The 13,507-nt window shown below is 34.8% G+C and overlaps 1 protein-coding gene across 1 annotated transcript in view; it reads right to left on the reverse strand.

The window, feature by feature from the left end:
- LOC136029558 (zinc finger CCCH domain-containing protein 14-like) overlaps positions 1-13,507 on the reverse strand; it is a 54,448-nt gene that overhangs the window by 37,847 nt on the left and 3,094 nt on the right. The window contains exons 2-4 of the mRNA XM_065708037.1: positions 8,709-8,751; positions 5,412-5,582; positions 1,805-2,125 (exon numbers count right to left, since the gene is read on the reverse strand). Of these exons, the coding sequence (XP_065564109.1) occupies positions 1,805-2,125; positions 5,412-5,582; positions 8,709-8,751 (535 nt within the window). The remainder of the gene's footprint in view (positions 1-1,804; positions 2,126-5,411; positions 5,583-8,708; positions 8,752-13,507) is intronic.

A 13,507-nucleotide genomic window follows, 5' to 3' on the forward strand; every position in this document is an offset into this window, starting at 1 on the left:
ATGTACCCTCCTGAAGTTTATACGAGCATCCCTCCCATAAGAACCGTATATGCCCCCAGAAAATAACTTATAACACCTGGCCCGGGCCCTGGGGTTGTGTCGACAACGGAGTTTTGTTATCTGACCTTTGAACTATTTTTAACATAAAGACTATCTCAAAATTTTCATCTGATGCATTTGGGGAAAAAGTGCGTGGGGGGCTAGTTGCCCTCTGGTCACTTTTTGCTCTAAGAGTTAAGATTTCCAATCGAATGACCCCCCTCCGAAGCTTATACGGCCATTCCTTCCATATGAAGTGCCTCTGGAATAAACTATAAATAAATAATAAAATATTGAAGCCTTATGGCCTTTACTATAGAGGGAACGCTATAGCGTTGCCTCTGAAAAATTGCTGGAGTGGTATACATTTCTATTTCGATAATCTTTGTTTTAATAAGTACGACACATTGATGAGAGAGAAAATTAAAGTTTGTTTAGAAAAACAACAGCAGAAAAACAAATAAATGTTAGGTTTCCAATTAAAATTATAAAACGAATTACTGTATACAAATGAAAATATATTTGTATTCATATTTTTCGTTTGCTTACCTCCAAACCGAAGACTGAACACTCACTTTTACGAAAAAAGAGCAAAAAAATTTTTTTTTTACACATTTTTTGCTCCTCTACTTCTTTCTTCATTTTTGGATTTTCAGATGTGAATAAATCACACTTAATTCTTGTTATGAATCGTCCTGATACTGCTCCACAGTGCTGGATTGTGGTATTACAAATAAGCTTCTTCTGCTTTCTTTTTCAGTTTCCTCTGCTTTGTTAATGTTCCCTTCAAAGATTAGTTTTTATTTTGCTTTTTTTTTTCACCATTAAGGACGGCTCCAAACAGAGGTCCTTGTAGACATATCTGTTTTTGTTTTTCTGCTGGCTGAAAAACACCTTGATTTTTATGTTTGTTTTTATTTATATTTTTTTTTTCGTCAAGCGTTTGTGGTGGTAGCAGTTGGAATTATCCATTACATCCATGATAAAGCATCAAAGATTTGTTTTTATTATTCTGATTTCAATTTTCTTTTGAGGCTCAACTTATGCTTTTACCCAGTATGCTAAAGCCTATTAGGTTTGTCTCGTACAATCATTTGTAGGTTGTCTTTCCAGATTTTATTAAAAAATTGAATCTCTTTTTGCTGCAGACATTGTCATACTATTCTTATATATTAAACTTACTTTATACTATTTACGTTATTATTTATATTTATTTATAATATATATATATATATATATATATATATATATATATATATATATATATATATATATATATATATATATATATATATATATATATATATATATAAAATATACATATAAGCAGGCGTATGTTAATTATAAAGTTTATATGTTTATCAATTATTAAGATACCAACTATGTTCTTGAAACTGCTTTTAAACTCTATTGATTATCCGTTTCTTAGACAGACTTTTTATTCTAAATCAGAGCCTAAGCATAAGCCCCCAAAAACTACTTAGAGACAATTTTTCAGACAGAGACAATAACATTTAGTAATTCGTTCGGTTCAAGGGATTTTACAAACAATTTTAAACCAAATTAGATGTTGCAGTAATTTTTAGGGGAGGGATTATTGGGAAAAGTTAAGGAGGATGCTTTGTGTGAAAATATGTTTATGCAGATATGTAAAACTGCCAATTGCATTATTTGACTTTCTCTTTTTGCATACTATTTATGTATCTGCGTAACCCTTTAGACTTTCCCCTGACTGTAAGTGAAAAGGGGCTAAAGAAGGGAATACCTTTTAATTCTTTGACTGATATCTCTTGCTTGTCAAGACTTTCGTCTAATGGTTTCCCTTTTTCATCATCTACTTTAACTAACTCTCCTTTGTTTTTATCTTTGTCTTGTTTCCCATTTTTATCTTCCTTCTTCTTTTCTTTGTCATGATGTTTTCGCTTCTTCTTCTTTGAATCATCCTTCAACAGCTTATCATCTTTTTTCTTTCTTTTGTCATCTTTGACTTTCTTTTTCTCTTCTGTACCTCTTTTTTGCTTTTTATGCAAAGTTTCTAATTCTGGTTCTTCTTGGCTTCTTTTCTTCGCTTTGGATTGTGTTTCTCCTGGAATTTATAGGCAATAAAAAAAAAGAATAGCAGAAAAAGAGGCCTTCTAGGCACCAAAAGGCCAACGAGGCACAGCATACTCTCTTTAAAGCCTTTAATTCTTTATATGTACAAAAATTTATGTCTGGTATAACACCAAACTTCTGGTAACTTTCAAATTTTCAAATAATAGGAAGATAAGTTTTAAAAGAAAGATTAGGAAAGTAAAACTAATACTGAATAAAATAAATATGAAAAGTAGGGTGTACGACGCATCACCCCCGTGGAAAACTCTCGCCATGAGTAAAATTGAGCAGCTATAGGAAAATTAAGACAAATAAAAACTTTAAAAAAAAAGGATTATGGAGATTCCAAAGTACATGTTGAATATATGGCTTAGAATCGAATGGTTCGTGGTAACGAACTGCAAGGAAAGAGCGAGTCAGGGCAATAGTAACCAAACTCCAAGAAAAAGCATTTTGATAATAATTAATACATCAAAAGATTGCTTTTTTATGCTGATTCCTAATGTATAAAGTCAATTAAGTTTAATGTTACACATCAAACGCCACGAGCCTGAGAGAATTCGTCGGATTTTCGAAAAATCCGGAAAATACCCAAAAAGGCAAGTGATCCTAATGAAAATCACACCATTGGATTCAGCTTATTAAAGAACCCTACTATGGAGGTTTCAACCCTCTATCTACAAAATGTAGAACTTTGCTTTTTTTCCATTAGAAAGATCACGGATGTGAATTTATTTGTTGATCTTTTCTTACGAATCAATTTTAATAGCAATAACATCCAAATCAGCCAGTAAAAATTACCAACTAGTCGGTAAAATCCATTACTCCCCCTAAAAAAAAATGTATTTTTGGCAGTGACACTTCTGATACCAGATCAAGTCCGTCGGAAGTAATTATTCGCACGTCTTAGTCCCAGCCAGTTATCTTCGTGTATATCCATCATAGGGCAACTCTTCTACTGTTCCAACTAATTACATATTTTCAGATTATTTTCTTTACCCTTTATCTTACCCCGCCATGATAACTCAATCCCAAAAACACAAAAAAGAATTAGTTAAAATAAAAATGCAAAAATAAACATCAAAAAATATCGTACATATTTTGAAATATAGATAGAATATTCCGAAATTCTTTTTATATTATTATGTTTATCGCCATCCTTAGCTGCTCGGTTTTGCATGAGGGTAAAAATTTTCCGTGGAAGCGGGCGGGGGTACATTCTGCAGGGGAATTTCCCACGGTTATTTTCTGGGAGGATGCATCTAGCACCAAAAGTAGAATAATCAAGGTATAGCGTATATTCCTTCCACTTGAAAAAAGTTTAAAAATACTAAGAAGGTAAGTCCTGGAAGTAAGGTTAGGATGTTAGAAGTCACATTAACTGTGAATAAGTATATGAAAAAAGTAGAATGGTCAAGGGACAGGTTGTTGATTTCCAGTTCAAAAAAGCTTAAAGTAACAAGAAGGCAACCCTTAGAAGTAATATTAGAATACTGGGAGTCACGTTGAATCGAGTATACGAAAAAATCAGAATGGTCAAGGCACAGTACGTTTGTTTCCAGTTGAGAAGCTCAACGGAAAACGTAGTTTGATCCCACGTTCTAGGGCTATGATGAAAGAATAGAAATATACAATTGTATAGCCTTATTGCAGCCCTTATATAAGTACTATAATGAAAGAGACGTCAAGATGGTCACGTAGCTTTTTACACTTGAAGGATAATAGTGTGGAAAATTTCACCTTTTGCAATCGAGCTGGGGCTAGATAAAGAGCAGGACGTCCTCAAAAGAGATGGGAAAAGACCATAAGAAAATATAAAAATGAGCAAATGAGGGGTGAAATGCAAAGCTCTAAATAGAATAGGGAGGAGGGGGAGCTAAGTTGACACTGCAATGGTTTTCAGTATCGTAATATAACAGTGAAAACAATTAAATGAAAAGTAAAAAAAAGTTGTTCGGCTCGAAATGAGTTCAGTCATCACAGCACTTAAAACAGAGTGAAAAAAAAACTTTTTTTGTCTGTTTAACTTTTTTGTCCTTTATCTTCACACTTCTCTATCACCTCTCTTGTTATGCATTGACACAAAAATGCCAGAGTTTATTGGAACTCGGTCACTAATTTCTTTTCGCCACGCTTGTCCTGCCGTAAGGAATAATTTGCTACGTGCTCTACTAACGGCATGGCGTAATACAAAAGAGAAAGGCTAGCCAATTCATATGCGTTTCTTAATGACAATGCCACCAAAATCCTTTGTATTGGTCATTACAGGTTTCTTTCAGCGTTAGAGTCAATCTTGGCAATGCCTCAAGTCACTGTTCAAGGAAGAAAGGATAAGGAGTTATTGCTCCCTCTTTTTTTACGGTAATGATATAAGATGTAACGTAGCAATAGTTGAAACAAACTATGGCGTTTTGGTTGGGTACTAAACATTATTTCTTTGAGCTTCCTTCGAATGTGACAAATTCGAGTCTAATTTGACGTTCTATCCAAAATACAAATATGTCAATCGCCTTTTAAAAGTAGAGCGGCCAGCAATTCTATTAAAGAAAAATTTTCCCCATCCCAGCATAAAATTTGAACTCACTTTGCAATATTCCCCTCCTCCCTCCATCATGAAAAACTTCTCCCGAAATTTTCGAATCGATTCCCCGCCCATAAGACAAAGCAGGATAAACCTAACAAAACCATAAACTTGAAAATATTCATCTAAAAAAAGGTTTAAAAAAACGGCTCTCTTTGTGGGTCTTATTCATATATTCTTTTTTTTATCATTTTTTTTTTCTAATTATTCTGTATTCTTTCCCGTAGCTCGACCAAATTCTCCTCCAAAATCAAGCTCTATCCCATCCGTTTAGCAGCTCCAAGAATTGTACTTATGAAGCCAATAAAACTGACACTCTCATAAACGAGGGGTCATCAACAGTCACAAAGCATATATACCAGGTGGTACGTTCAAAGTGTGGCAAAAGTGTGCCGAGAATTGTATGGACTGTGCCACACATGACCGAAGTGTGTTGCACACGTGGCTTTCGGAGATGTACACATGGTGGGAAATGTTCAAAGTTCAAGTTATTTTATTCTTTGACTATACATATTTAAACTATTCACATAACATCCCCGGCATGGAGATTGACTCGAAAGCTGCAGAAAGCAGGCTACCCCTCACTCATAAAAATGATCGGAAAGATCAGTTTTATGATCTTTATATTATACACCCCTATATATTTTTCAGTAATAAAAGAACACGAAAAATAAAAATAAATAAATCAATAGCCTACCTTTACTAGTGGTACTGAGAGTGACCTCTTTTAGTCTATTTAAGACCTGATGAAGCCATGAAGTGAATTGGTCTGAGTGAGATCCAAGAAAAAGGCTTAAATCAGAATCCATCTGTGACTTGGTTCTCTTATTGGCTATCATAACCATTATATAATCAGGCAGTTCATCATCTGAGAAGAAAAAAGGAATTATTCAATTAATATTAGAAAAATATATTTTTTTTTTTCTTTTTACTATAGTCTAGACTAGAGCAATTTAAATGGCCCAGCAAAACATAAATATTATAAGAGTGCAAAAAAAAGACAAATTGCACTGTTTTTTTGTGCTTTTTCCTGCTCCTAATGCCAAAATGGTAGCATGACGGCCAGTTGTTGAGGCCTTGAAGAGACAGCAAAATCTATGTTAATATAAAATTTTACGTTTTTTTGTTTTTTTTTACTATTCCTCTTGGGAGAAATGATTACATAAAAAATTTTGATGTAATATCCATAAATTCAAGAACAACAATATACTTTGTATTTATTATTATTATTTAAGAACCAAATGAGCCAATCTGAATGAGCCTAAGAACCAAGGATAGATCACCTGATTTAGAATACTTAAATTGTGAGGAATGTGGGGTAAAATTATCAGCTCCACAGGAAATGATACAAAGTACTTTGAGTAAGAATTTTTCCAAAAAGGATGAGGAGCCCTGAGAGAATTGTCAGATGGTATCCCGTCACCCTTATATGAGGGTATAAGTGGGGTGTTGCCCAGCTACACTTCAAAGACAAAAGAGGTGGATCTTGTAAACTTAATAAGGCTATTACAATTTAGCTCATTGAGAATTACCAAATGGTATTGGTGTCATAAGGACTAGCTCAAACTTCAAGCATTTATCAATAATCTCTGAATTTGTTTAATTGTTTTATAATGAATCTTTGAAATTGTTTTATTACTATTCATGTGAACCTAAAAAGATGACGACCCTGGAATAATTTCCAACCCCTCTCCCAAGCTAAATCTTTGTATAAGCCAGTTTTATATTTTGATAACCGATGTGACGACACCTGACCAGCTCTTGCAATTATAGACCATCTATAGAATTGGGTTTCCAATTAACATTACAGACGAGCAAAAAGTTGATAGGATACAGAGGAAAGCCACAAAGATGACTCTCAATCTTTCTAATCTTTCATATTCCCAAAGTTTCTCCAGACTCTCTCCCTTCCACTATTTCAGGAGGTAAGGAGATTTAATTAGTAATTCTACAATTATTAAGGTGACTGATGATGTTCAGCCAATTCTTTTTTTTTTTCAATTGTAGCCATTATCCTGCAGCACAGCGACATCAATATAAAACTCATCACCGAAATACATAGTTGGATTGGATAACTTATCCATTTGTTTATACCAGTTATGAGGAATAAAATAAGCACAAGGTCAGCTAACAAAGTGAGACTAGAATTGCCTACTCCAAGAATGAACCGTTTCGCCAATTCATTCGTTCCTTTTTACATGTCAGTGTTTATAGTCTAGTGTTTTTCCTTTTTTCTTGTTTTCGTTGTAAGTACTAGCGCCATCATAAATCATAAATTGTGGAATGAACATAATATATAGGTATTTAAGCAGCATGGTTGTCAGCGGACCATTTTATAAAAGCCAGTTTGTCACCTTTTAGGTTGTCAGACTCTAAGGCATTGGATCTGACTCAAACTCTCTAAGAATACGACTAAATTGTAGCAGTTATTCCATGTTACAATCTATCGAGACTGATAGGTCCTATTGTTGGATGTGTGAGACAATAAAGTAATCCTTTATTCACATAGGTTAGATCAAGAATGGGCATTCAAAATAATAACATGGAGTCTTAAGGAGGAGATTATGTTGATGTAGTTTCTTTGTCCCAAAGTTATTGGTAAATAAACAAACTCGACTCTATTTATTTCTAACAACCCTCCTAAACAATAAGCAAGAATATTTTGACCCCCCTCCTCCTCCTCTCGCTCAGAGGACCACGATTTATAGTCATGGAGTAAATATTTATTTAACATTTGCTTTAAAAAAAAAAAAAGAGAGAAAAAAAGAAGAACATTTGCATAGTTGTAATTTATGTTGCAGTAGCTATATGCACAAGATACTACAAAATAGTGACAAGCGTTAATACAATTTGGCAATATATTTTGACAAATAGATGGATCTGGGATCAAGATCGTGGCCAGACTAGTGCAAGACATAGACTTTGCGAGTGATGATGACCTTTGAAATAAGCCAGTAGGTTTCGTTTGAGCTACATTTAACAACCTTAAACCCCCAGCAATGTCAACTACCAACTCCCTTGTAAGAATCCAGCTTGGGTTTGAACCCAGAGAATGAATTATCAACATACAGCAAGGACCCTGTAAAGGAACTGAGGACATGCATGGCCACGAAAAGCTAAGCATCCGAAGAACTTAGACCCATCTGGAGGTCAACCAATAATCACTCCATCTGAAACAACGTCTGTTACATAGTAATGTTCTGTCAGTCCTAACGTATGCAATTAAGTACTTAAGAGCAAATGCTGAGCTGGAAAAACGTTTCACTTAGTATGAATTCAACTGCCTTTGAAGGATGTTAAACATTGACTCAACAGAAAAATTTGCCAACACACAAGCCAGGTAGACATCTCTGATGTGATCAAACAACAAAGACAGTGGTGCCTAGGAAATTTTAATAAGCAAATAAACATCCAGAGAGCTCACTAGCAGGTCCCAGAGTCTAAATATGTCTAAACTATTGCTAATCTGAAGGTTGATTGAAGGCTCTTCACTGTGAACCCCTGGAGACAAGGGGTTCTAGTGCTATTGTCTTCAGTAATAACTGTATGTGACTATACATAAGATAACTATAGACATAAAAATAAAACTATTCTTTCTTAACATTACATTCCGTAATTTTTCCCTGTAAATGGGCATTTGACATGAATGCATTTGAGACAAAAATAGGGTATGCTGTAACTTAATAGTTTATGTCATAGAGAAAAATCCAGGCTATTTTATATTAAGAGACCAAGAGTTAGCCAAAACAAGTCAGTAAGTCAACCACATGACTGTTCCCCAGTATTGTCCAAACAATATAAATTAACTAAATAGGCGTGTGAGAAAAGAGTTGGCTTTAATAATAAACTTTTATATATCATATTGTAAAAGTATTGGGATGGAGCAGGAGCATGCACAGGTGCGTTGGCCTCAGGCGGCTTGGTACTGTGGTGAGTTGTTAGTAGTAAATAGTAGTCTATTGTAGAAGTAGATAAACTATCAAACTAAACTTACCAACATTTTGTCCAAGCTCCACAAGTTTTGCCTTTATGGCACTCTGAAAAAAAAATAACAAGATTTAGAAATCACTTTATCAATAACTAAAAATCAACAATTGTAAAACGGGTATGTCAAGAACAAAAAAAATATATATATATATAGTGTCACTATCACTATATATGTGACCGGATTCATTTAAATCATGGTTAAGACGCATTCAAAAAACTTTCTAATAATACTGGAAAGAATTATCATCAACTGTCAAACTCTCTCCCAAGTATTATCACTATGAGCATTGATCAGCCAAAAAACGAAGTTCGCCTAACCAGCCCATTGTTCCCACCAGCCCTCAAAAGCAACATGAATCCGAATTGTCAACGGCTCCAAACAAACCCAACCTAAGGAGACAAAGAAGACCTCTATGTTACGTTCCAGCTCCCTCTCATTTCAATTGCCGAATCAGACCATTTCCTCAGTCCTGTTATTTACATCAAATGAACCCAAGCATCTACAAAAAAGTTTCCAACAGCAAATCAAGAAACACTGGTATAATGCATCACTCCCCCTCCTGCTTATTTTCTAGAATCCTTCTTGCGAATGTAAGGTGACTGGTAAATAAAATAGATGAACTACAAATTAGTTTTGAAAAAACAAGATTGATATTGATTGCCTTACCAAAACATTGTCTGCCAATGAAGATTTTTGCTCGATTCCTAATTATGACTCCCATTTCAGCCCAGATTGGATAAAAATGGTACGCCTCTATCTCAGTGGCTTTTTTTGGTCTAGCCAAATCAGATTCTTTCTTTTTATGAAATAGAGGACAACTTCAAAACCAAAGTTCAATGGCTCTGGACCAGACCCAAAAACCTCCCAAAAGAAGCATCTTGCATGATTTTTGTATTATTTATTACCCTTCTCGTAGTGGATTTAAGATGGAGCTGATGGCATATTTACAAGTTTATCCTGATGGAATTCGCTGCAAGTATCCTTACGCTGCAATTACATTATGTGGTGACTTTAATGAGCTAGACCAAAAGTGGCTTAGCTCTGCTCTTAGCCTTGATCAAGTGGTCAAATTACCTACACACAGTGATAAAACTTGATTTTTATCAACATTGAAGATTACTAGTGTTCCCCAAAATAGCCCCTCCATCAGGGGCAAGTGAGCATCTAAGCATCTTTTGGAGCCCTTTATCATCCTTTCCCCCAAAACCATTGATCAGTTATTCATATAGACCCATTACTGTCGAGAAGGTCACCAATTTCAAAGTAAAACTTAGCTCCAAAACTTGGGCCAAAATCCTATGTCTTACAAATGGTAATGAAATGGCTTCTAACTTTTCATCTGAACTTTTCCAGTTATACTGTGACACCTTTCCAGTGCAAAAAGTTACTGAAAAATCTGGTTGCAGACCAAGAATAAATAAAATAATTTTGTGCCTAATAAATGAACGTGATGAACTGCTTAAGGAAGGATTTTTCCAAGAATCTCGGAAACTTCGAAACATTGTTGCTAGTGAAATCTGCAAAGCAAGAAAGGAGCATGGTGCTCAAGTGCTCAATAAGTTTTTGTAGTTCTAATCCTAAGAAATTCCGCAAAATTGTCCAAGATCTCATGGGAAAGGTCTCTTTGAAGTTTTTCTTACTGGATAGTAATGGTGACACATTGAGTGCAGATATCATAAATGATTATTTTGCTTCAATTTGTAAAATTCACCCGCCACTCCAAAATATGCCAGCCAACAGTGCGAGACATTCCTGTGATTGAAATACATCAGACTGAACTTAAACTGGAAAATCTTGACACAAATAAGTCAGTATACCCAGGTGACATCCCTACCGAATTGATTGTTAAATGTGCCCAGTATGTAAATGTACCTCTACCTGCTATTTGTAACCAATGTTTTGTAGATGGTATTTTGCCAGTCTGTTTTAAATGAGCTATAATATCACCTATATTGAAAAAATATAAAATAGACCTAAATCAATTTGGCTTTAGGCCAAATCATAGCATCACGCATTGCTTATTTTATATATTTGACACTGTTTTCTTACATCTTGAGTTAAATAGTTCCTATGTTGAGGTTATTTTTGCTGATATTAGCAAAGCCTTGGACAAGTTGGATCATCAAACAGTTATGGATAGTGCAAGGGATTTATGTGCTAGAGATTTTGTTTTGCATATGGTAGCTAGCTTTTTTTTCTGGCCATGAACAATGTGTAATCCTCAATAATGGGGATTCATTGAGTTTTTCCTGGATTTCCTGTGGAGCACCTCAAGAGACTAAATTAGGTCCTTTAGTATTTTTAATTGTTTTTAATAATGTTTTACCAAGTTCAACACTTTTAAATTTGCAGATGATTTGACATTACTTAACCTTTGTCAAAGCTCTAATACTTTGGATGTTAAATTTGACTCACTCATTAACAACTTCAAGAATGATCTTGACAATGTTAAACTTAACTTAAGGATGCCCAAAAGTAGTTTAATGCTATTCTCCTTCTTAAAAAATATACCCCCTATCAATAATTACCTTTGTATAAAAAATTTAAATACAGTCAAACTGCTTGGTGTGCAGTTAGACAATGACCTTAAATGGAAGTCCCACACTTCCCACTTATTTAAATCTGGTAGTTCTCTCCTTAAATCTTTCTCTCTTCTCAAACGGTTCGCCACATCAATCCAGAACATTAAAATAATTTATTGTTCTTATATAAAATCCTGTCTTGAATATGCTTGCCCTGTCTGGCACCCTGGGTTGACCAAGGACCAATGTTCTAAAATTGAAAGTATTCAAAAAAGAGCAATAAAAATTATACTGGGGATGTCCTACACTAAATATGATGAAAGCTTGGCTAGACTTCAACTTACTATATTGGAATCGTGACATCACATCCTTACCATGAACTTTGGTCACACGTGCCTTAATTCTGATCAGTGTTGGGAAATACTTAAGTAAAAGTACTTAGGTAATTAATTAAATAAAAAATCTGAGTACTTGTAGTCTACTTAAGTAAAAAGTCTACTAAAGTACTTAATACTCATACTTAAGTAAAAAATTGAAGTACTTGAGGGTAAAAATTGAAGTACTTGAGGGTACTTAAGTACTCTCTTTATTGCACAGAAAAATTATACCGGTAAGCTCCAGGGCCAATGCATCATATTAAGGGAGATTTCTTTGCTTCAAGACTGTTGAAACTGACACAGTCAAAAGTGAATTCTTTGGTACAGGACTATATTGTGGATGAGATCCAACCCCAGTACAATGTTGAGAAGCCATCATTAATCTGATAATAGGTCTTGCACTTTATACAAAGGTTCCAGGAATAAAAGCTTTAGCTGTGCAAATCAAAGCAAAATGAAGAAACATGTCATTGACAGCAGACATTTGTTCTGCCAACAACAAAAGCTACTTGGGAATGACTACACACTTGCTCAATGAGGATTTAAAATGGAAATCTTATGCCCTTACTTGTTCCCAGTTCAAGGACTCACACACTTATGACAGAATTGCTGAACAACTGAATGGCATATTTGCCAGGTACAAAATTGCACTTGATAAAAATGTACAAGGGGTTTTGACTGATAATGCCTCCAACTTTAGCAAGGCATTCAGGGAATATCCAATGGTTTCCAATGAAGATATTCAAGTCAGTGATGAAGAAAATGAAGATGAAGCACGCCAGAATGGCTCATTCTCTTTTACAAACGTTGGAGAGACACTCAATTCTCATGACGACCCCAAGTATTTCCAACTTCCCCCACACTTTAGGTGTGTCAGCAACACACTTAACCTGCTTGCATCCACCAATACTGATAAAGCCCTTGGTGATATTGCATATAGGAGGAAGTACCATGCCACTTTTTGAACAGTATTCCTCTATTGGATGTGTAAATTTCAACCTCCATTAGGCCAAAAAATTTTAAGTTAGCTGAAATTCTGATTAGGCAAGCAGATGAGGGCCACTTATATTGCATGGAACAGGTGAATATGGGCTGACACTTCCCTTGCTAATTGGATTCTTCCTTGTTTATTCCTATCCTTACTACTAATGCATTTTTTCTTTTAGTTTTTATTCAGCACTCAAAGCATGAACACCTCTTGCCTGTGAATATTATTAATTATTTTTGCCTTATGTATGTATCTAATCTTGGACCAATTTTGGACTATAATCCTTGGATAGGTACCAATTTGCAGCAATGATAAGTTAGTTACAAGTCAACTACATTGACCTTTTTTTATGGTAAATCCAGAGCAAAATTGATATAGAGTTAGTGGTGAAAATTGCTTGTAAAGATAAGCATAAGCCAGACATTCATAGGAAGTGTTGATGCAAAATGCCATTGGTTGCTCTATGAGTGATATTTTTCATATTTTAGCATAAAGAGCAGTTACAAAATTCTTAATTACCCATTTCATGATACTTGACCCCTTGGATGATCCAATGCTACCAGACAAACCTAATACTATAATAACTTCAAGACTGAATGACTTCACTTAGATGAAAAAAGATTGCAGGCTTTGTGCAAGTGAAGGCCAATTGTTTGCCTTCCCCTGTGCAACTAAAGCTGGTGACCAACCCAGTTGTATTATCTGACATGCCACCTATCCTACAGTCAAACACTGCCTCAAAAAAGCATGAGTTTCTTGAAGGGCTATGCCAGATTGATAAAATGCAGCACATTGAACATAATAGAAAGTTTCTAGCACATTCAAGTGGTTTCAACTAGAAACCACTGGGTCTCAATATTCATTCATCTCAATTTTCATTCAAAACTAATTAAAAAAGAGTTTCTGAACATGACAGCC

This window comes from Artemia franciscana, chromosome 7 (assembly GCF_032884065.1).
Source record: "Artemia franciscana chromosome 7, ASM3288406v1, whole genome shotgun sequence".
Classification (NCBI taxonomy): domain Eukaryota; kingdom Metazoa; phylum Arthropoda; class Branchiopoda; order Anostraca; family Artemiidae; genus Artemia; species Artemia franciscana.